This window comes from Nyctibius grandis, chromosome Z (assembly GCF_013368605.1).
Source record: "Nyctibius grandis isolate bNycGra1 chromosome Z, bNycGra1.pri, whole genome shotgun sequence".
NCBI lineage: Eukaryota > Metazoa > Chordata > Aves > Nyctibiiformes > Nyctibiidae > Nyctibius > Nyctibius grandis.
Window position 1 is genome coordinate 31,644,410 of NC_090695.1, and position 25,081 is coordinate 31,669,490.

The 25,081-nt window shown below is 39.8% G+C and overlaps 1 protein-coding gene across 3 annotated transcripts in view; it reads right to left on the reverse strand.

The window, feature by feature from the left end:
* Positions 1 to 416: 416 nt before the first annotated feature.
* Positions 417 to 25,081, reverse strand: part of CHD1 (chromodomain helicase DNA binding protein 1) — a 72,155-nt gene continuing 47,490 nt past the window's right edge. The window contains exons 26-37 of one of the 3 annotated variants that reach the window (XM_068422275.1): positions 24,449 to 24,579; positions 23,905 to 24,040; positions 23,068 to 23,218; positions 13,338 to 13,460; positions 12,834 to 12,971; positions 10,301 to 10,564; positions 9,744 to 9,884; positions 7,517 to 7,695; positions 3,544 to 3,640; positions 3,271 to 3,328; positions 2,137 to 2,347; positions 417 to 1,933 (exon numbers count right to left, since the gene is read on the reverse strand). In XM_068422275.1, coding sequence (XP_068278376.1) covers positions 1,570 to 1,933; positions 2,137 to 2,347; positions 3,271 to 3,328; positions 3,544 to 3,640; positions 7,517 to 7,695; positions 9,744 to 9,884; positions 10,301 to 10,564; positions 12,834 to 12,971; positions 13,338 to 13,460; positions 23,068 to 23,218; positions 23,905 to 24,040; positions 24,449 to 24,579 — 1,993 coding nt within the window. In that variant the 3' untranslated portion in view covers positions 417 to 1,569. Of the gene's footprint in view, positions 1,934 to 2,136; positions 2,348 to 3,270; positions 3,329 to 3,543; positions 3,641 to 7,516; positions 7,696 to 9,743; positions 9,885 to 10,300; positions 10,565 to 12,833; positions 12,972 to 13,337; positions 13,461 to 23,067; positions 23,219 to 23,904; positions 24,044 to 24,448; positions 24,580 to 25,081 lie in introns of all 3 variants that reach the window. The other 2 variants (XM_068422274.1, XM_068422277.1) reach the window with 2 other exon arrangements.

A 25,081-nucleotide genomic window follows, 5' to 3' on the forward strand; every position in this document is an offset into this window, starting at 1 on the left:
TGCAGGAACTGCCATCCTTTTGTGGTTGGTGCTTGAATCCTTTGGAAGTCCTGTTCCTGATAATAGTGAAAGGCTCTCAGAAACCAGAAGCAGTTAAGAGTGCCGCTCAAGACATCAGGACATCTGCACTGAAAATCAAAATGGGGAAAAACCTGTTTAATTGGAAAAAATGCTCAACATAGCAAGAGCAGAGAAAAATCAGAGCAACAGATAACAGCTCCAACCACGTGATGCCAGGCTAGGTATCTTCCCTAATTATCACATTGCGTATTAAACTCTTAAGTACTAAAATTTAATGTTTTTATAGGTAAACCTGAGAAAAAGTAACACTCTAGAGAAAAACGCAGCAGAAAACTACAAGAGCCCACATATCCTTTTAGTTTTAAATTTAATTTGTCAGAAGTTTTCTATGTACAATCAGTGTGCGTTCTAACAATTCTGTCAATAAAGTAATTCAAATCTTCTAAAATATTAACTGCTGCATAGCACATTTAACATTATTGCCCATGTTGAAGAGGGAATACAAATGGATTTACATTAAATTTTGGCTGATTTGGATTCTGAAGTGTTCAGATATTTAACACTCCTTCTTTAAAGCCAATGCACCTGAAAAACTTTCCAGAGCACAGTTTAGCTGGATATTTCTTACCATTTCATTACAATCACAAGACTGACAGCTTAATAGGAAAAAACCCCCTCAAAACCAAAACACTGCATCTAAAGTATCCAATAAAAAAGGAGCACTAAATGGAATAAAATGTTCCCTTTCCCCATTTTTACATTCTGCACAGTGATTCCACGAAGATATTTTATTAAAACATGTAAGTACACTGATTTTGTTTCATACTTGTGACAAGAAGGCCTGAGCTGGTGAGGAAAGGAACAGTCAGAAAAAGCCTGAGAGGGAAAAAAGCTCATTTAATTAATTTACAATAATTTACAGCCATTTGTTGGTGTTTTGTTTTTATTATTTTTTCTGTTTGTTTTGTAAAAAGGCATTATAACTGATCACAAACAGGAGAAATCCTGGCTATTTTACAGTTATAGGTACAGAATTTAAATATCCAAGCTTGTGATGTAAAGCGGCAAGGTGGTCGCAGTGTACAATGTAAACAAGTAGCTTTGGAAAGTGATCAAAGTCCTTGAGAGTTCTTTACTAAGAAACAAAAGAAAATAAACTCCTCATTCCTTCCTGAAATATGAGCACAGGTCAGTGTTTAAAAGTTCATTTACAAACATAATTTAAAACATGTTCAGCCTAAAACCACTCTGACGTAAGAGTTATATAGTAAGATCCAGTCTGAAAGGGGCAGTGTTGAGGTCCCTGTAAAAGTAAACATCTTCCATTTCTTAAAAAAGAGTGCCACAACATTTGCAGCACAGTGCAGCATAAATTTTAAATACAAAAATATTTTTCTTCTATTGGGATAATAGACCTTGCATCCTGGAAATAAGTAACAATACTGCTACTGACAGAATATCCAGTCTGTATCTTTCAAGTCATGTAAGGCAATTATTGTGTTAGTTTACTGTATATGGCTAAAAGAAGGTCCAGAATGTCAGTCGTTGTTATGTTTTCCGGCTACTCCATGTATGTTCAGGCGTACTTTTGTGATCTGATGAGTGTTCAAATGGAGATCTGTGTCCTAGGGGAGACCTTGAACCATAAGGAGACCTCTGATCTAATGGTGACCTTGGGCCACTACCTGAAGCTCTGTGGTCCATTTGCCAGTCTGAGTGGTACCTATAATCTCTAGAAGATTTATGATGGCTGTACTCTGAAGTGGAACGGTGATCTGAATGTATCCTGTGGTCTGAATGGGAACGGTGATCTGAATGAGCCCGGCTGTCTTTTAAACTTCCTTCCAGGTTTGACCTGTGGTCTCTGCTCCTGTAGTCATCTAACTTTCTATGTTTACTATCACTGTAGTATCTAAAAAATAGAAAGTATTTGTTATTAGTGTTACTGAACACACATTAAGAGCCACAATTATGTCAAATCAACAGAACTGCATTAGATATCATCTTTACAATTTTGCATTACTGAAAAAAAGATGTTTTGGTGGTTGCTACAAGCTGACTACAAAAACAGGAAGGGAATTCTAAGCAGAGTTTAAAATTGCTGAAGAAACTCACCTGCTGTCTTGTTTGTAGTGATCCCAGTCTCTGTGATCTTTTCCGTTGCTGAAGGCTGAATAGGGCCTTTTCCTAGAGTCATTTTTCTTGTAAGCATCTCCCTGATGCCTGTCTTTATGATGATCGTGGTATTGTGAAAAATGTCTATCAGAAGAGTAACTGTCCCTGCTACTGTCATCATGGTTTGTATTCTCCTTCAATCTTTCCACATCTGTTTAATAAAGCAGAGGTTAAAAGGAAGTCTCCTAAAGTCTTTTCTTCACCTAATTCAAACAGCACTTCTACCTGTCAGATGTAAAGCAGTATGAAAGTGACATTATAATTTGACAGAAACAAGATCTAAACAGTTGAAAGACAAATACACTAATGCAAGCAAGCGGAAAGGAACCTCACAAGAGGGAAGCAAGCTAGAATGTAGATGTGTAGGACTCAGAAACTGAACCTTTAAACCTCTTCATTCAGTCTGTGAAGCTAAGCGTGGTCCAAATGAGCAGTGAGTAGAGGTGCCTTTAGTACAGCGATTTCAGACAGAATGGTAGCAACTCTCTGAGAAGGGATGGCGTTAGCATGAATAAGAGTTTTAAAGGTACACCTTGTTAACGAAAGAGTTTCACTGGTATTCCTAAAATACAATATGTTGATTTTAACTCCATGAAAATATACTCAAAGTGTTACATAACACAAGATAAAAGCAAGTATTACAAGAAGGCAGGTGTGGGAGCACAGAAAAATCAGAGTTATTGTCAACAATAAAAGACAGTCCACATAACTAATTACAAACTGTGACTTCAAGGAATAACTTGCTGTCTTACACAGTAGGAGTATTACAACAGCTACAAATAGGCACAGAATTTCCAAGAAGTTTACAGGTTCTGAGTATGCCTCTCTCCCTTCCCAAAATTAAACACAAAAAATGTTTCTGCAATTTTTTTAAAAAAACTTGCTGCTAAAACCAGTAATTACCATCTTCAGTCTGCACTCAGCTGGATTTCATCAGCAAACTAGTAATGTTTTGCTAATCAGCCTGTCTCTATGATACTTAGCAGTGTGGGAGACAGATCTAGGAGACATGTGAAATGAAATAAACATGAAAACCAAGGTATCTTACACAAGAATATACTTAAGGTTTCTTACCTGGGTTTCTAATTACATGTGTATTCACATTGCTGCTAATGTTCTGGTCATTGTGTTGCTAAAAGAGACAAGTACAGAAACTCAATGCTAAATCCCAAAGTTCATCTGAATTCATTAAAGAAATATCCTAACTTTTAAGAGACTACTTCACTAAAAACTCAAATGCTACCTGAAGTGTATTTCTGTGTTCCTTATAATCCTTTAAACCTAGTAGGAGAGTCATAATACTTAAAATATATATTTGTGTATTTACAAAGGGTCTGCAAACATTACCTGAGACTCTTGGCGTTTTTTGATTGCATGTTTATACAGTTTGTGCAGCTTTCTGGCATCAAATTCTGTAAACTTAGAGACAAAAATCCACAAATTTCTGAGGAAGAAGAAAAGAGAAGTTATAATTCTTCTGTACATTTGTTTTTCTTGTATTATGCAACAGAACGTGGATTTAACTGAAATTATCTGAACAGTACTTCAGTAAACCAGAAACATTACAAAATTTACCCAGTATTGCCTAGCTGCGCAGCAAATGTTACCTAGCTGCATTTCAAACACTTGAAAGATTAATTCCTTTAACAATTTGTCACTTTGTAAAAGTACTTCAGAGTGCACAGTGCATGGAACGTAGTACTGACAACAATTATGTTAATAGAATGATTTGAAAAACTGCTTAAAAACGTATGTATCAGCTTATGTATGTCTTCTGAAAGTTTGTTTGGATTTTGAGTATCTACCACTCAATAAAAATTTAAGTAAAGTAAGTAAAAAAACCTTGCAATCTCTTACAGTGTAAGACGTTTGACCTACAAGCCTTATTTCATGAAAATATCAGTGAGAGATTTTTTTCCACAGAATTCCAAAGCCTGGTCAAAGCTTTTGAAACCAAATGAGAACTGTGGAAGAGCATGGAAGTGGCATGACAATATATTTGTGCCTAATCTGTGCTTGAAGGAATAAAAGAAGAACAAATCAAGTCTTTTGCTGTCAAGATGCCAAAACCCTGAAGAAAACATTTGTGTCTATGATCACAGGTAATGGATCTAAAGTGTAGAATTCTGTTAGTCAAACTTACAGGTGGAATGCTTAGAAGAGACTACAGAATATTAGTGTTCAGAAGTATCTGAAGCATGAAGGCTCAGGAAGCAACAGTCTGCTCCTTCACTGTGATTATTTAAACATTATAATTTTGGTCTAGAGGTTTGAAGAAGTAGACAATCAGTCAATGGGGTGCCTAAAGATCAGAGCATCGAGCAGGTAGTTAGTCAAGGAAGGGTACCAGGAGACCTGCATGGTTCAACAGGGAACTGCTGGGCAAACTCAAGTGGAAGAAGAGGGTGTACAGATCATGGGAGGAGCTGGCCACTTGGGAGGAATATAAGTCTGTTGTCAGAGGATGTAGGGAGGCAACTAGGAAAGCTAAGGCCTCCTTGGAATTAAACCTTGCAAGAAAGGTCAAGGGCAACAGAAAGGGCTTCTTCAAATACATTGCAGGTAAAACCAACACTAGAGGCAATGTAGGCCCACTGATGAATGAGGTGGGGGCCCTGGAGACAGAGGATAAAAAGAAGGCGGAGTTACTGAATGCCTTCTTTGCCTCTGTCTATACTGCTGGAGGCTGTCCTGAGGAGCCCCGGACCCCTGAGGCCCCAGAAGAAGTCAGGATAGAGGAGGAATCTGTCTTGGTTGATGAGGGCTGGGTCAGGGACCAATTAAGCAACCTGGACGTCCATAAATCCATGGGCCCTGATGGGATGCACCCGCGGGTGCTGAGGGAGCTGGCGGAAGTCATTGCTAGGCCACTCTCCATCATCTTTGCTAAGTCGTGGGCAACAGGAGAGGTGCCTGAGGACTGGAGGAAAGCGAATGTCACTCCAGTCTTCAAAAAGGGCAAGAAGGAGGACCCGGGTAACTATAGACCGGTCAGCCTCACCTCCATCCCCGGAAAGGTGATGGAACAACTTGTTCTTGGTGCTGTCCCTAGTCTCACCAAGGATAGGGGGATCATTAGGGGCACTCAACATGGCTTCACCAAGGGGAAGTCATGCTTAACCAACTTGATAGCCTTTTATGAGGACGTAACCCGGTGGACAGATGATGGTAAAGCTGTGGATGTGGTCTATCTTGATTTCAGTAAAGCGCCTGACACGGTCTCCCACAGCATCCTCACAGCTAAACTGGGGAAGTGTGGTCTGGATGATCGGGTAGTGAGGTGGATTGTGAACTGGCTGAAGGAAAGAAGCCAGAGAGTGGTGGTCAACGGGACAGAGTCCAGTTGGAGGCCTGTGTCTAGCGAAGTCCCTCAAGGGTCGGTACTGGGACCAGTACTATTCAATATATGCATTAATGACTTGGATGAGGGAATAGAGTGCACTGTCAGCAAGTTCGCTGATGACACCAAACTGGGAGGAGTGGCTGACACAACGGAAGGCTGCGCAGCCATTCAGAGGGACCTAGACAGGCTGGAGTTGGGCGGGGAGAAACTTAATGAAATATAACAAGGGCAAGTATAGAGTCCTGCATCTGGGCAAGAACAACCCCATGTACCAGTACAAGTTGGGGGCAGACCTTTTGGAGAGCAGCGTAGGGGAAAGGGACCTGGGGGTCCTAGTGGACAACAGGATGACCATGAGCCAGCAGTGTGCCCTTGTGGCCAAGAAGGCCAATGGCATCCTGGGGTGTATTAGAAGGGGTGTGGTTAGCAGGTCAAGAGAGGTTCTCCTCCCCCTCTACTCTGCCCTGGTGAGGCCGCATCTGGAATATTGTGTCCAGTTCTGGGCCCCTCAGTTCAAGAAGGACAGGGAACTGCTAGAGAGAGTCCAGCGCAGACCCACGAAGATTATTAAGGGAGTGGAACATCTCCCTTCTGAGGAGAGGCTGAGGGAGCTGGGTCTCTTTAGCTTGGAGAAGAGGAGACTGAGGGGTGACCTCATTAATGTTTATAAACATGTAAAGGGCAAGTGTCATGAGGATGGAGCCAGGCTCTTCTCAGTGACATCCCTTGACAGGACAAGGGGCAATGGGTGCAAGCTGGAACACAGGAGGTTCCACATAAATATGAGGAAAAACTTCTTTATGGTGAGGGTGACCGAACACTGGAACAGGCTGCCCAGAGAGGTTGTGGAGTCTCCTTCTCTGGAGACATTCAAAACCTGCCTGTACGCGTTCCTGTGTGATATGGTCTAGGTAAACCTGCTCCAGCAGGGGGATTGGACTAGATGATCTTTCGAGGTCCCTTCCAGTCCCTAACATTCTGTGATTCTGTAATGACACCTGTATATGATCTAAGTAGCTTAACTACACTTCTTATCAAAGATAGCTGAAACATTTTAATAATCTAAATATAATATTGTAGCATTATTATGAACAATAGCTCTATTACAATTTTCCACTTAAAGAAATATAACGTTTACCAAAATGTAAGACATGAATCTTGTTTTTGTATCTCAGATCACCTTAATATTTTGAAGTAAAGGAAGTAAAAATAGCAGAAGCATTCTACACTAACAGACGTCTTCAAGAAAATGAAACACTTAACAAACTTCTATATGGAAGTGTAGGATTTATTTTCAACCATAAAAGATTGAGTTACCTTTATCGGAATGCGCACTTTAAATTGCGTTAAGAACTTAACATGAAATATAAGAAGTTTTCAAACCAACAATTTTTCTTTATTTTTTTTAAATTGTCACGTCATGAAGATGCAAACTCTCTTTCATTTTGAAATACATCTGAGTACATTATGATAAATATGAGTACGTTATGATAAATACTTTTATCAGGTCATAGTTAATATGTAGTATGTAATTTACTTTTAGAGTACATTGTAAATAGAATAAAGAATTCTGCAACTCAAGATCATACAGAGTTCAACACAAATTTAGAATGCCTATTTTTAGCAGGAATTAAAAAAAAAGAAACCTCAAAGTTGAAAAAAACATTTCCTTAAAGGTGAGAATGCTTCTCAACTAAACAGAGTATAACCAGTCAAGTTATCTAGTGTTCGCTTTTGGTTGTAAGAAGTGAGATGACTGCACCTACTGGACAAAATGCATTGCTATGCAGTATGAAAAAGTCAATTCATTAAAAGTCAGAACCATCTATAATATTCTTTTTATAGCTTCCTACTTAAAACTGCAGAAAGATACAAGAACAGGAGAATAAGAAGTGAGACAAATAATTAAAAACTATTCTGCTTAATAGAAGCTATTAGATTTTCCTTTTTCAAGAAAAACTAAGGACGATAACTTACTTTCTCCACTGTTTAATTTGTTCAGGATTTGTGTACTCCTTTAGACATTCAGTAATGTGATCCCCAATTTTGATTAGACACTGTCTAGTATGTTCCAGCTGCTCTCTTTCAGAAAGGCCCTTCTCTGGTCGATCCAGCTGTTTCAATGCTGCTTTGACAGGCCTCATTCTTTCTTTGCACTGTAAAATGGAAAAAAAAAAGGAATGTATTAATTCAAAGGAAAAAAAAAAGAGTTCTAAAACATGACTCACTCTTTACTGTGAGATATATATATATATATACAGGCAAAGACAGTATTGTTACAAGCTGAACGAAACACAAGACTTGCTTACAGCTCTTAGAAAAGGTTTACAGGTTTCCTTCGGAAAAAGTTGGATTTAAGAAAGCACTAACTTAATATAAGGGATTTTCGGAGGAAAAGAACTCATTACAACTGGGTTTTACAATCATAACTTTTCAGCACAAGCATATAGGACAAGACTTACACTTTTTAGCACCTTGAAAGCTATACAAACTCAATGTCAAAATTAAATATGAGAGTGTTCAGTACATTTCAAACATATACTTTCTGCAACACTTAAACCTGGCATTCAACAGAGAATCAACTTCTGCTTCTCTAAGGAGTATTTAAACCTCAGTCCTATGCAGATACCAGCAGAATTCGTGGTACCTATAGTAGCTAGTTTGAGAATGCCTAGATTAGTAAAAATAGTGATGGCAACAGTTATCTGTCATATGTGCGCTCTTGAATTTTCACACTTTGAATCAAATGTTTTAAGAATAAATCCAGATAAAACCAGTTAGCATGATTTAAATTACAGACACTTGCTTAGGAATATCATCCAACTACGACGGCATAGTAAACAGAAGAAATGCATATTCTCCTTGTCACAAAGAGCCAAATTAGTTAAGTCTGAACAACTGACAGTAGTAATTTCCATTTGAAAGTGTAGTTAAATATGCTAATTAGACTGCATCTGACCATGGTATAATGATAAACATACATTCCAGAACAAAAACCATGGACAAAAATAAAAAAAATGTAGTTCTATACACAGATCCAACCTAAAATTACTCCCAGTAAGAACAAAAGGAAGTCTGCAGATCCACAAAAAAAAAAAAAAGAAAAAAAGAAAAAAAAAGTTTTTTGAAAAACCAAACAAATATTTGGAATGGAATGAAATGGAATATCACCATTACCATCTAGGGACAACTCAGAAAAATCTGGGACGCTGTTCCATTGCCAACTCATGCCTCTATGTAATTAAGCAGCTGCATTACATATTGCACTAGACACAGCTTAAAGTAGCCTTTAAAAGACTGCTTACAGAGTGCCCTGCTTAAGTATACAAGTGATCAGAAAAATAAGTGATTTTCTGTCATTAAGCCACACAAACATATCCACCTGAATCACTCAAGGCGCATCCTAGAAATCACAGGAGAGTTACTTGGAATGTTTAGAATAAAACCACACATAGAGAATCTTACTTGCGTGTCACAGCCAGCAGCCACAACAGCCCCAATAAACCTGGCTGGCAGAAACAACCAGCTCTTGAAATCTGAATAATGAAACACCCACAGGAGAGTAGCTGCTCAAAGTAAGCTAACACTTTTCCAAAGGCCCCAGCCGACCTACAAAACTTTACATAAATTGTGTGTACATACTTTTTTTCCCCTCTATTATTGATTCTGTTCTTAGTCAGAAGTAGTCATTAAACAAAATTCTTTTGGTGTCAGAGAGATTACTTCAGCAAGGTATTGGGCTTTAGCATTTGTTCCTTCCTGTGTCTACTAATTTAAGTCTGCAATACTTCAGGAGGGAGGTGCTGAAACTTAATTTCTCTTGTTAACTTACAGAGAAGAAAGGCATATATGATAAGGTGAAGCCAGAGACTCCAGCAATTGCATTGAAGTTCATTCATGTCTGCTCTCTAAGAAGCAGGATACACAAGTTACTATTGAGGATGTATCTTTACAGATTATATTCGAAATCTATTCAGTACACAGACCACTTGATAACTTTTCCTACTATCCTGCATAAATACAGTAAACTACAAAGTAAAACTGCTGGAACAAAGACAAAAATTACTTTAGTATAGTGTCAATAACATTAATTGATCTGAGACTTTAGTAGCAAAAGATTGCCTGTGTTACTGTGCCTAATAACAGAATCACAAACATCAGAAGTTGTCAAGTATAAACACTAATTTATCAAAAAGGGACTTACCACGCTAAAAGTTTTCTGATCCAGTTCTTCAGATTCTTCTGATATAGGAACTGGTTCACTAGTTGCAGTGATATGAACTGGAGTATCCAAAAATGGAATTTTTTTATTTTTTTCTTTATTTTCAGATTTGATTTCATTTACCTAAGAACAAGATATAAAAATATTTAAGTAAACTTTATTTTGGCTCTGGAATTATCCTATAATATATGACAATCCTCGTAACTACTGTATTCTCTTCAATAATAAGAATAAAAACTATGCTGGCATGCAATGACAGTACATTTTACTTTCTCTGTGGTATGGAAAAGGAATAAAAGAATTTATTGCACACACTTGTACTCTCAGTCCAAAAAAGAAACATATCATTGAAGTTGTAATTTCCCATTTCATATGCCTGTCCTCATGGTTTCAGGTAGTAAAAATAAAACTTCAAATGATGTAAAAGTCTTTAATGAAATGACAACTGATGAGATCCAAAACACCTTTTCATCTCAAAATCATTCACAAAAACCTCGTAGCCTTTTCTAGTGCTGTATAAGATAAGTAAACCTAGTTACCTTCTCTTCCTTTACTTCTTTTTCTTTCTGTGTGGATTCTTTTACTTTGTTTTCTCTCTTTTCTTTAATATCTTTTTCTTTTAATTCTTTCTTATCATCTTTTTCTTTTTTCTCCCTTTTCAAATCCCTCTTATTTTCCTTTTCTTTTGTCTCTCTTTTTTCTTCAGCTTCCTTCTTTATACCAATATCTGGCTCAGGCTTTTCTTCGTTTTCTTTTTCTGCTTTAATTTTTTTATGTGGATGTTTCAATGAAACAATCTCATCCTGCAATATGCAAGCATATATGTCACATCAAACTGAGTTCCTATCTAAACAATTTTTCTAACCATCAGATTAAAACATACTTTTTATCTGTGCATTTTTTTTCTTTTTGGACATGGATTTAACACCTATCAAATAGAACTGAAAGCTTCAGTAAAGAAAGATAAGAGACTTCCTTGATGTGACAAAGCAAGTACTGATTTGGCACGGGTAGTGGGAGTGAGAAATTATGTCCATTTAACTTCTGTCTCTCTTAAAGGTAATTAGGCTTTGAAGAGCTAAAAACTATAAGGAAGTAGGTCAGGACACTCAGGTGACGGCGTATGTTAGAAGAACTTTGTTCTAGTTAGCTTTGTCCCAGTAACTTTTTACCAGTCCCATATTAAACACTCACAGGAAAAGGTAACAGAGTCCCAACTTTCTCTTTTCCAGAGGTGTTCTTTTTACTAGGCTTAAAAAAAAGGTTTTAATTACAGATTGTCTAATAGAGGCCCATTTAATTATTTGAAGGTGAATAAAATACCACTCCACTAGTCTTTATAATCCTCACTTACAAGGTTTGAGATGTAAACTCAAATCCTTTCAGACACAGAAAAATACAATAATAAGTAGCAAAAGTATTATGTACAGGTGCAAGAATCATTATCATCTTTGAAGTGATTTGAAGTACTCCCTTGAGAGGCATATATAGAATCCATCGCAGAAAAACAGATAAAAGAATACCTAATACATGAATCTGAAAAAGTTACTCAGATGAGGTATCAAGTAATCAGCCCAACCTGGACTTCAGTATTTAGCTATTATGGAAACTTCCCAGCAAAAATCCAATGACTTCAAGAATTTCCTGAATATTCTAGCAGTTAAACAGATAAATTTTAAAATATCACACACAGTATGGCAACTAAGTAGCTAAAGCCAGCCATTTAAGTGGTTAAAGCCCACCTGTGTATATAGTCCAGTTTTCAGAAGTACAACTGTTAGCCTGTGTCCAGAAGTATTAAAGTGATGAATATCTGTTATTAAGTGTACAAAAGGGGACAGCATTCTAGGCACTTTCCCAAAACATAGCAAATCAATCAACTGACTGGCAGTGTCTTCTGTTTTGAGTGGAGATGAAGTCTAACACTCATTTTTTAAGTAGTCTGAACACTTAGTTTTCTTAGTTTTAGGATTCAGTTGTCCATGTTAATTTAGTGGGAACTGTGACAACACTTACAGTTCTTAGTCTTACATTCCAGACAAATTATTGTATCTATAAACATAAGCCAGTCTACATTCAAAGTTTTAAATTTTTTTCTTTATAGTACAATTTGAATACATACAGGAACGCTTTAGTTAAAAATGACTATTTTTTATAGACATGTCTTAAAGGCTCTTCTGAGACTGACTGAGTTTTAACTATGTATCGCTTAAGTATTTTTCCCTCTAGAGTGAGTTGACAATTACAATGGTTTGCAACAGTTTAAAATGGTTATGTAAGACACTACAATTTAGTTTATTTTAAACCAAGTAGTATTTTAATGATACATTTAGATTTGCACTGATTTATTTCATCTACTTTCAAAGTTATAAAATTAGGTGTGATATGATCCTAAACTTTACCTGAATTTTTATCTCTAGTAGTTTCTGCTGTGTGATAAATGTTAGAAATAAAAAGACCCAACGAAAGCAGAGGCCTAAAGGAACACATCAGAAGTAACAGAACACAACAAGGTTAAATAGTCCGTTAAATAGCCTTTTTTGGATAATGAATGCCATGCCATATACAGCAGCTTTCACATGCAAGTCTTGAAATATCATTTATTCATGCTGCTGATTCTAATTCAGCTTGATGTTTTTTTCCTGAGCCTGAATAAAAAAACTTTACCTGCAGAATCACCATCACTAGCAATAACACATTAGCCAGAAACATTGATTTTATAATTGTCAAATTAGGTTTGCATTTCTAGCCGACACAATGCTTGAAGTCTTTGAAGAATTCAAAACTGAATTGCTGAAACTGAGCAATGCCACTTGTAACTAGACCACAACTTTTTTTTTATAATATAATTTGGAAAACTACTCATAATTCCTCAGCTACTGGCTTATAATTAAATTAAAATAGATGCAGTCCTCCATGTGCTTGTACTGATGCAACATCAACTGTAGTGGCCCCAGGAAAAGGATGACGTTCAGGTGCTTCAATTTTATTAAGTCAAGTAGAAGATAAAACAGAAATTGATACTAATAGGAAGAACTGAATAGATGTCTTTAACATATGAAAGATATTTACCTTGTTATCCTCATCATCATCTTCATCAGATTTTTCTGAGGGTTGTGGTGAAGAATCACTTTTTATTTCTTCTTTTATTTTTGCAGCCTTTATCACCTTATTCTTCTTAGTTCTTGTTTTCCTCCTCTTTGAATTGCCCTGAACACAAATTGGTCTCTTTAATATGTCAACTGACAAGCATCTTTGCACCACAGTTGCAAAAAAAGATTTTTTTTTTTTATATCAAATAGAGGGCTAATTTTATTTTATTTATTGCCACTAATGACCATCACTTTTCTCAGGACTGGAGACAGAGCATAATGTAACAGCAGAGAATACATACAAATAGTAAGAGAGTAAACCAACATGAAACTCACAATTAATTTCTTGAGTTAGTCTCATGTAATATGATTAGCAAGACAGAGTAATACTACACAAAAGCAGAACTAAAAAAGAAAAAGGATCAGCTGACATGCCCATAAGTGTATTGTTTTAGCTCAATAATGAATGCCAGATTTTACTTACTGCACCAGCAAGTCTTTGTGCTTCCTTCCTTGCAAGGTCTTTATTCAGTAATTTAATGAGGTAGTCTGCACGAGTCTGTAACTGCTTCGCCTGGGGTTTCTTATCTGGATCATCAGGCAAAATCTGAGAAGAACAACGGTAGTATCACAGCTATGAGCAGATATTATCAAGTTTGTAAGATGCTAGCCTGGAGTTCACAGAACAAAAAGAGCTGCGTAAAAGAAGGTGGAAAACAATCCACTTCAACTATACCTAGCAAATATGCCAGCATGCTTGAAGCAATGAAAAATTTAAGTGTTTTTTCTCCAATCACGCAGCCAATGCAGTGTCTTGGAAATTGCCTCACAGTTCAAAATGAACTCAAGAAACCAGCCTCAGATTTCTGTTTCCACTCTGACAGTTATTTAAGAAATTCTGAGTTCCTGTACCAATCATCCACAGAACTCTTGGCTCTGCCTCATTCATCTTCTAAATGCAGAGCTCACTACAGGATATTACAGATACCAAAAATACAAATGGGTGGTTTCAAAAAACAGGCAAATTAATGGAAGGCAGGAGTAGGAATCATTATTAAACAAATGTGGACGCAAGCCTGAGTCCTCAAATCCCAAAACTATAGGTTGTTCGCACTGTCACAAAGTTTACTTCACCACAGTCCTTCCCTCAATACCTGTTGCTCACTATTGCTACGGAGCTATTGCACTAATTCTAGTACAGCTATTCTTACGTTGTGAGTGAAAAACAGCTTCAAAGTGAAGAACCTGCGGATTAAGTGGGGATGGGGAAACCAAATCAAATCTCTAGAAAAACCTCCCTTCCAAGTTCAAGAACACCCACGGGTGCTGAGGGCAAGAAGGAGGGCAAAAAAGGGCAAGAAGGAGGACCCGGGTAACTATAGACCGGTCAGCCTCACCTCCATCCCCGGAAAGGTGATGGAACAACTTGTTCTTGGTGCTGTCTCTAGGCACATCAAGGATAGGGGGATCATTAGGGGCACTCAACATGGCTTCACCAAAGGGAAGTCATGATTAACCAACTTGATAGCCTTTTATGAGGACATAACCCGGTGGACAGATGATGGTAAAGCTGTGGATGTGGTCTATCTCGATTTCAGTAGAGCATCTGACACCGTCTCCCACAGCATCCTTGCAGCTAAACTGAGGAAGTGTGGTCTGGATGATCAGATAGTGAGGTGGATTGTGAACTGGCTGAAGGAAAGAAGCCAGAGAGTGGTGGTCAACGGGACAGAGTCCAGTTGGAGGCCTGTGTCTAGCGGAGTCCCTCAAGGGTCGGTACTGGGACCAGTACTATTCAATATATGCATTAATGACTTGGATGAGGGAATAGAGTGCACTGTCAGGAAGTTTGCTGATGACACAAAACTGGGAAGAGTGGCTGACACACCGGAAGGCTGCGCAGCCATTCAGAGGGACCTAGACAGGCTGGAGAGTTGGGCGGGGAGAAATTTAATGAAATATAACAAGAGCAAGTGTAGAGTCCTGCATCTGGGCAAGAACAACCCCATGTACCAGTACAAGTTGGGGACAGAGCTGTTGGAGACCAGCGTAGGGGAAAGGGACCTGGGGGTCCTAGTGGACAGCAGGATGACCATGAGCCAGCAGTGTGCCCTTGTGGCCAAGAAGGCCAATGGCATCCTGGGGTGTATTAGAAGGGGTGTGGTTAGCAGGTCAAGAGAGGTTCTCCTCCCCCTTTACTCTGCCCTGGTGAGGCCACATCTGGAATATTGTATCCAGTTCTGGGCCCCTCAGTTCAAGAAGGACAGGGAACTGCTAGAGAGAGCCACGAAGATTATTAAGGGAGTGGAACATCTCCCTTCTGAGGAGAGGCTGAGGGAGCTGGGTCTCTTTAGCTTGGAGAAGAGGAGACTGAGGGGTGACCTCATTAATGGTTATATGTGGAAGACCCTCAGCCTGCAAAGAGCTGTGCTTTACTTGGGGAGCATAAGATTTGCTTGGGAACACTGCACTGAGAACAGTTTTTGCTTGCTTCTAAGATAAAGGAGCCGAAACCAGTTCACAGGGCTTTTTGAGGCATGAAAGAAGTAAACATGTGTTGAAGGTCAGTTCTGAACACAGAGCTGAAAACAAAGAATGGTTGTTGATGTTTTGAGCCCAGGACACTGTGGGCTCTTCCCAGGATGGGTGATGAGTGCTTAGCGTGTGAATGTTGATGTTATCTTGAACTGCCTAGTCTGGCTTTTGCATTGTAGCAGTTAAATAGGGTAGTAGCATAACAATAAAAAGCTTTAGGCCTTTCGGCTTCAGGCCCTTGCATCCTCGATCTCAGAGTCTGTGCCTTCCTTGCTGCCCGCTGCAAATGGCGCCCGAACAAGGCTGAAGATTAAGGAAGAAGCAGCGGCGACTCTGATCGAATGATTGCCAGGGGCTAGCGCGCGCCAGGACCGGAGAGTCCCCAGGACCTGAGAGTCCCCAGGATCGGAGAATCCCCAGGATCGGAGAATCCCCAGGATCGGAGAATCCCCAGGACCAGACAGTGAGTCCCCAGGACCAGAGAGTGAGTCCTCAGGACCGGAGAATCCTCAGGACCGGAGAGAGAGCCCCCAGGACCGGAGAGTCCCCAGGATCGGAGAGTCCCCAGGATCGGAGAGTCCCCAGGATCAGTGAGTTCCGCGATCGCAATAAACATGGGACAGGCTAGTTCCCAAGAGCATAAGCTCTACACTGAGGTATTACAGCGTATATTACGCGAACAGGGCTATAAGGTCCAATTAGCGAAACTGGTGCAGTTATTAGTATGGATCAAAGACAACTGTACCTGGTTCCCTGTATCAGGGACTTACGATGCAAAGATTTGGGCGAAAGTGGGGGTAGAAATACAAAAACGGAACACGTCGCAGTCTGATATTCTAAAGGATTTAGAAGCAACGTGGAGGGTTGTTTTTACAGCACTCTCTGCACTCCAGCCTGCAGAGGAGTATTTGCAATCTCTGGCATCCACTCCTATTAACACCTTAGTGGATGTGAAGGAGCAACAGGAGCCTGTATATGAAACAGTCTCCGGAGAATCAGACGATCCTTACGATCTTGATTTCACAGATCCAGACATACAGTCCAATTTATACCCACCATTAACATCAGTAAAAGAAACGGCTGCGGCCGTCCCTTCGGCGCGGGGGGTCTCGCAGCCAGCAGCAGCAGCGGCAGCGGCTACGGACAGAGCACAGTTAACACCAACAGCTCCTCCGTATCCTGCGTCTACCAAGCCACCTATTGGCTTTGCTGAAAAGGTACCAGAGTCTCATGTAACGAAATACAAAACGCTGGCAGAAAAATGTAGAGAGGAAGCTGCTCGTAAAGGAGATTTTGCCATGCTGACGGCGATGCCGGTAATCTATCGTCCAAATCATTCTCCTGAGTATCGCTACCTTAGTTATGAAATGATTAAGGAAGTACGGGCTGCAGTGAGAGACTATGGTTTGCACAGTAACTATACTTCAAATTTAGTAACAGTCATTGGGGAATCCTATACTATGACTCCACATGATTGGAAGTCACTTTTACGGATGATTTTAACACCTGCACAGTATTCAGTGTGGCTGGCAGAGTACCAGGAGGCTGCTTCTGCAGACACTTTGGAAAATAGGCAAGAATATTTGGGAATTAATCAGTATGCGACACCAGAGGTACAGGCACGGTTACCTCGGCAGCGTTTACAACAGATCTCTGCATTGGCTTTAAAGTGCCTGAAACGCGTTCCGGAGGCAGGGAAACGCCAGCCCTCTTTTGCGGCAGTCAGGCAAGGAACTCAAGAACCCTGTGTTACATTTATTGATCGTTTACAAACAGCATTGAGCAGGCAGATTGATGATGAAAATACAGTAGAAACGCTGTTATTACAATTGGCTTATGAAAATGCAAATGCAGATTGTCAGAGAATTTTGGGCCCTCTAAAAAACTCTTACAAAAGTATAGCAGAATTTATTAAAGCTTGTCAGAATGTGGGTTCTGAAGAGCATAAAGCTACTTTACTTGCAAGTGCCTTGGCTCAGCAACTCGTTGTGGGACAGGCAGAAATGAAATGTTTTGAGTGTAATCAAATGGGGCATATTAGAAAGAACTGCCCAAAGCTGACAGTAAAGAAAAAAGATGAGCAGAAAGGATCAAACAGACTCAGAACACCCAGAGGATTATGTCCTAAGTGTGAAAAGGGCTATCATTGGAGCAATCAGTGTCGATCAAGGTTTGATAAGGATGGAAACCCCACGCAGGGAAACTGGAGGAGGGGCACGAGGCCCGGTGCCCCTCAATACAACAGGGTCTGTTGTGCACATGCACAGTCCGAGAATCCGATAAACAGACAGTCTCAGAACTCGTTGCCAGCACAGCCGGCAGCACCGGGTTGGATCTGGCCTCAGCCACCGATACAGAATTGAATGATAAAAGGACTAAGATCCTAGATACCAATGTATATGGGCCTCTCCCTTCGGGACTGGTAGGATTAAGTTTTGGTCGTTCTTCTGTGGGAAAGCAAAATATATTTGTCATACCAGGAGTTACTGATTCAGACTATATGGGCCAAATTAAAATCATGTTGTAGACATCAGAACCACCTTGTTTTATACCTAACGGTCAGTGTGTGGCGCAGTTGCTATTGATACCATATACTGTGCCGGTAGCTAATCCACATCCACACAGCACAGGAGGATTTGGCAGTACTAACACACCACAGGTGTTGTGGAATCAAAAGGTAACTAATGATCGGCCTATGCTCACAATAAAAATTGATGGACGGTTATTCACAGGTCTGTTAGATACTGGAGCAGACGTGTCCATCATCAGCAAAAATGACTGGCCGTCAGATTGGCCTCTTAAACAAGTAGCTGCTGCTTTGAATGGAGTAGGAGGGTTGCAAATTCCATTGCAAAGTGCACGTACTCTGTGTGTGGTGGGCCCTGAAGGAAAAACAGCAACCTTAGTTCCTTTTGTTCTTTCTGTTCCTTTTACATTGTGGGGACGTGATCTTTTAGCTCAGTGGGGAATTGTATTGTCAGCTATGATGGCGCATTTAACCCAAGGGTCACTGATCTCTTACCCCGGCTCAAACTGACTTGGCTAACAACAAAACCGGTTTGGGTAAATCAGTGGCCCCTTAACGGGGAGAAACAAAAACAGGCAGAGGAATTAGTAAACGAACAATTAAGGGCTGGACATATCGTACCCTCAACTAGTCCTTGGAATACCCCTGTATTTGTGATACCAAAGAAATCTGGTAAATGGCGATTACTGCAGGATCTTAGAGCTGTCAATGCAGTAATGCAGCCTATGGGAGCTTTACAGCCAGGTACACCTAGTCCAGCAATGATCCCTTCTGACTAGCAGTTATATATAATTGATTTGAAGGACTGCTTTTTTACTATACCTCTCCATCCTGACGATCAGCCACATTTTGCTTTCTCTGTACTTTCGATTAATAATCAGGCACCTATGAAAAGGTACCAATGGACGGTTCTCCCACAGGGCATGATGAACAGTCCCACAATTTGTCAGTTAGTGGTCTCTGCTGCAATACAGCCGACTCGAAGTATTTTTAAACAGTCTCTTATTTACCATTATATGGATGGCATTCTCGTTGCAGCTTTGACACAGACAGAACTGATGAAAACTGTAAATCATCTAAAAGACTCTTTACAACAATTTGGGCTTCATATTTCCCCAGAAAAAATACAAACAGAACCGCCCTGGAAGTATTTGGGATGGGTACTGTTTACCAGAACCTTACGGCCACAACAACTTCGATTGGTAAACAGTCTCTCTACATTAAATGATTTGCAGCAACTACTAGGGACAATTAATTGGATTCATCCTGTGCTGGGTATTTCTACTGAAGATTTAAGTACCCTGTTTAACACCTTGAAGGGGGATTCAGATTTAACTTCGCCTCGAATTCTTTCTGACAAAGCAAAACAGGAATTGGCATTGGTAATTCAAAAACTTACAACTTCTCAAGCAGGACGTATAATCTTACATTTGCCTCTTCTATTTTTTGTGATTCACACGAAATTCCAGCCTTATGGGCTATTTGCTCAATTGACAGAATCACAGCAATTAGTTACCCTGGAATGGATTTTCTTATCACACACCTTTACAAAAACAATTACGACTCCTTTGGAGATGGTCATTATGGTGATTCAGAAAGGACGGTTCAGGATACAGCAGCTGACAGGTAGAGATCCTGACATTATTTACCTACCCTTTCATAAGGAAACGCACATTACTCTGATGAGGGACAGCCTTGAATTTCAGGCTGCTCTGGCTGATTATTTGAATGATATCCATTTTACTTTGCCACAGAATAAAATCTTGCAAGCCTTACCTTCCCTCTGTTTACAACCACAGAGAGTGATAGTGCCTCACCCTATACCAAATGCAAAAACGGTTTTTACAGACGGCTCAGGTAAAACAAAGAAGGCCATAGTGGCCTGGAAAGAAAAGGCACAATGGCAACACACATCAGTTACTGTGCAAGTGTCCACCCAGATTGTTGAATTGTCTGCAATACATTTAGCTCTGACATTGTTTGCAAGCAAACCTATTAATATTGTATCAGATTCACTATATGCTGTTGGCGCTATTAACCGCTTAGAAGCTGCATTTATCAAAGAAATTAGCAATAAAGAGCTGTATAAACCTTTCCTTGCTATTGCAACTCTGCTTCAGCAACGACAGCATCCTTGCTTTATTGTTCTCTCACACTCGCTTGCCAGGACCTCTGGTAGAAGGGAATGCAGTAGCTGATAAGTACACTGTTTTGCCCATAACATCATCCTCCCTTACTCAACGATTTCAACGTGCACAATTATCTCACTCCTTTTTCCATCAAAATGCTCGCAGTTTTCAGAAAGAATTTGCTCTGACAAAAACGCAGGCTCGTGATATTATTCGGGCACGTAACGATTGTCAACTATATAATACTGCAACTTATCATGATGGTGTTTACACACCATCATTAGTTAAGGCTAATGAAATTTGGCAAACAGATGTTACACATTATCCACCTTTTGGCAGGCAAAAGTATGTTCATGTTACTGTGGATACCTTTTCTGGTTATGTTGTTGCTTCTGCAGCTACAGGGGAACGGACTCAGGATGTTAAGAAACATTGGACAAGGTGCTTTGCACTTATGGGCCTCCCTAAACAAATAAAAACAGACAATGGTCCCGCCTATCTATCTCAAGCAGCAGTCTTATTCCTACAACAGTGGGGTGTGTCTCACGTTACAGGTATCCCGCACATGCCCACCGGACAAGCCATAATTGAACGGACACATCAAAACTTGAAACACATGTTGCAAAAACAAAAAAGGGGGAGTGTAGCCACAGCTCCTCAAGAACAATTAGATATGGCTGTGTTCACTTTAAATTTTCTAAATCAGTCATCATGTCGATTAGATACCACGGCAGTGGAACGACATTTTCAGGGTAAAGTTCCCTTTACACAAAATCCTAAGGTTTGGTATAAAGATCTGCCAGGCCCAACTGACTGGCGTGGACCAGTAGAATTGTTGACATGGGGGAGGGGATATGCTTGTGTTTTACTCCCAACACGTCCTCGTTGGCTACCTGCGAGATGCATGAAGCCATACCATGAGCTGGAGAAACCACAACCAGAACCCGGTACCAGAAATGCAGACACTAAAAGTACAGGGACCACGCAAGCGATGTAGAACAGTCAACCCGACACCAGGTATTACTTGGGAAATGCTGAAATGACTGGATGAGCATGCAAGTAGCATGCTGCGAGAGGTCTTGGGTGGTCTCTGGTGGTCGTGGTCCCCCCATAGTTGCGCTGTCTGCTGTGTGACTTCACTTCCACGCAAGCGTGGTTAAGGCCTTTCTGTTGACACATGCAGGTGGCTCTGAGGAGAAGATACTGTTTTGATTCTCACAGCAGTTATCTCTTCTAGAGCATGTGAATCAAGTAAATTTGGACACTACAGGGATGTTGTTCACAGTCTTGTCTATCTTTGGCCCTTCTTTGTAATTAGTGATGCTACAGCATTATTGTATAGATATCTATGTTTATTCCTTTTTCTATATGTATTTATTGCGTGCCTCTGTAGATTACTCTGCTCTACACTCCACAAGCCAAATGTACACGTCCAGCTTTGCATTCCGCAGGAGATGCAGTCTCTTGAGCGAGGGGGTAGAATGTGGGAATATAACAGAAGATTGGCGAGCAGGACTGTAAACACGCTCAAGTGACTTGCACCTGGGATGTCAAAAAACACGTATATCAAACTACTGTTATTTAGTCTTGTGTGCTGGACAAGTAGAGCATCTTCATTCAGATAACATAGGCCTGTGATAAGACTCAAGGGCACCTAATTGTTTATGCCTGAGATTCCTGCCCTGCTGTGAGAAAGATCAAAGCACAGTGGAAAACTGCCACCTGACAGAAATCCCTAATATACAGGCGAAGGCAGCAGGCCCGGAATCTCTCTCACTCTCTCTCTAGCAGGAACTGAACTCCGCGGTGCCTGCATCCCTGCTTGTGTGCCTTTGCCCCGAGTGCTGCTTCAGAGATCTCTCGGTTTGCAAGTTCTTCACTTTACCTGGTCTGCAATCAGAGGACTCTGAAAAGCCGAAGCCCACATCATGACCACCCTTGTCATCGAATAAACAAAAAAGGGGGAAATGTGGAAGACCCTCAGCCTGCAAAGAGCTGTGCTTTACTTGGGGAGCTTAAGATTTGCTTGGGAACACTGCACTGAGAATAGTTCTTGCTTGCTTCTAAGATAAAGGAGCCGAGACCAGTTCACAGGGCTTTTTGAGGCATGAAAGAAGTAAACATGTGTTGAAGGTCAGTTCTGAACACAGAGCTGAAAACAAGGAATGGTTGTTGATGTTTTGAGCCCAGGACACTGTGGGCTCTTCCCAGGATGGGTGATGAGTGCTTAGCGTGTGAATGTTGATGTTATCTTGAACTGCCTAGTCTGGCTCCTGCATTGTAGCAGTTAAATAGGGTAGTAGCATAACAATAAAAAGCTTTAGGCCTTTCGGCTTCAGGCCCTTGCATCCTCGATCTCAGAGTCTGTGCCTTCCTTGCCGCCCGCCACAGTTATAAATATGTAATGGGCAAGTGTCATGAGGATGGAGCCAGGCTCTTCTCAGTGACATCCCTTGACAGGACAAGGGGCAATGGGTGCAAGCTGGAACACAGGAGGTTCCACATAAATATGAGGAAAAACTTCTTTACGGTGAGGGTAACCGAACACTGGAACAGGCTGCCCAGAGAGGTTGTGGAGTCTCCTTCTCTGGAGACATTCAAAACCCGCCTGGACGTGTTCCTGTGTGATATGATCTAGGTAATCCTGCTCCGGCAGGGGGATTGGACTAGATGATCTTTCGAGGTCCCTTCCAATCCCTAACATTCTGTGATTCTGTGAACACAAAATGGACAAAACTAGAACATCTAAAATAGAGAAGGAAAAGACTGAAAAGAAAAATTCAAATAACAGACGTCCAACTACATGGAAATACGGCAACATAATTGGCTGCAAGAAGGCATACTTCAACCAAATACGACTTTAAAATCTAATAATATACCACAAGAAGGATACTGAGAAGTACAACCAACGTATAATGTCTCTGCAGTTTCAGTTATCATAAAATAAGCTCTTTCATTAACTGTTCTTAGTAGCATTATTACCTAAACAAAGACTCCTTGATGAAATATTGTAGATGACATACCTTCTGTGTCAAACTAAGATCAGGATCCATTTTTATCATTTCCCAGCTGCCATAACCATATTCATAGATGCCTATTAACAGATTGGAATCATCTTCCTTACCCCAATCTATATCAAAATGAGCAGCCTTGGTGTGGCATGGGATGACATATCTAGCAGAAATAAATTAAAAAGACAAATAAGGGATTTTTACTTCTGAAGATTAGCAAGAGGGAAGGGAACATACTAAAAGTGATGTAACTAGATTTATTTTCTCTGCTAAGAAGCTGGTATTATTTAGGAAATTAATCCAAATAATTATTGTTATATTTTCTTAACAAATCAGCACTGAAATGTGTTTTAAAGCTGATCAAGACTAAAATATGAAGAATAACAGACATCAGTCTGTGTCCATGAGCTGCATCAGAATTGGCTAACCATGAATAAAAGCATAAACCATCATGTAAGTATAACTGCTAGCTAAGTGGATCATTTAGGGATTGTGATACACAAGGTGGCAAGGGAAGAAGTTTAGAGGGCAGAAATTACTACTGCCACGCTTTGACAGATACTGCTTTCCCCTCAAGCAGACATGACACATAAAGCAGCTCCTCAACAAGCCTGAATTCTAGTCCTGGTTATTACTAATAACCAAACACAGTTCCCAGTGAATATAACTGAAAGGCCAAAGCTGGTACTGGCTTCTATGGCAAAGATGTGGAGCAGATTACTGCTGCCAGTCCTTACAGGGAACAGAGGGACAATGCTGTTACAGTGTGCTTTGAGTCAAAGTTGTCTGAAACAGCTAATAAAACTTGAATAACTTGCCTTAAAAAAAGAAAAAAAATAAAATCAATACCTTTTTCTTTCTTCTGGATCTGAAGGAATGGATTTGTGCAATGGTGCCAGCTCTTCTTCATGAGAGATGACTAGCTTTGCATTCACCTGCACTCCTGAGATTCGGAATGTTGGGCCTTTAACTTTCCCAAGTCTACCTCCTCAAAATAAATGACAAAGCTATTGAAATATTCACTTTTACAAATATCATACAGAAAAATGTAAATACAAAAAAAAAAGTTTGATGCTACAGCAGCAACTTTTCAATTATACCAAATGCCTTTTTCTTACCAAAAGCTTGAATTAAGCTCCAGAATCATAAGGTCTTCCAGATAATAATAGATTAAATTTTACAGTAAAGCAAAAACATACTGCATTTTCCAATAACAATTCATACACAGAAAGGGGAAAAAAAAAAGTATAACGCTTTTTTAAAATCACCCAGCATGCTAACATTTTTTTTTTATATTTTCCCCCAACAAAACTGTTTTCTGTTATGATCAGAGTGTAAGAATAATTCATACTTGACATTTTATTGCCCCCCAAGTCCCCTGAACACATTGTACCTGCTCTTTCTTGTCCAGATGAATTGTCCTTTAAAGCTTTAATACATCCATTATGTACAAGCTCTCCCAAACGTCTAAGATCTGTCTCTGATTTATCAACTAGCTCAGCATCTCTAGCTACAGCATCTAACCTGTAATAAAACAAATACACATTTTTATAGCTCTGAAACTTTAGTAATTGTGAATGACTCCTTCAGACTTTGAAACTAGAGAAATGGTCATGTGAGTTACCAGTCATCTGCACTTGCTATGCTGAGTACAATTTTGATCCAAGAAAAAAAAAAAGTGATTAATGTATCAGAGGACAATACAACAGAAACTGTAAACGACCCTAACCCTACAGTTTTGAGTTAAATTACTTTACACATCTTTAAAAAAAAAAAAAGAATCATTATATACAGTATGTTCATAACGACTACAAATATTTTCAAGGAAAATAAGGATGGGAAGTTTTTCTTAAAATATGGAATAAGAAAGCAAGCTTAAAAATAAGAACTGACAATAAGAAAAATGCAAAACTAACTTTGATAGTCACAGTGGATAAACCAATTGGCTTTCAACAGGGTATTGAACTAGACAACTGAATTATTATCACCAATGAAGATTAAGACAGCATGTAAAGTATAAAGAAAG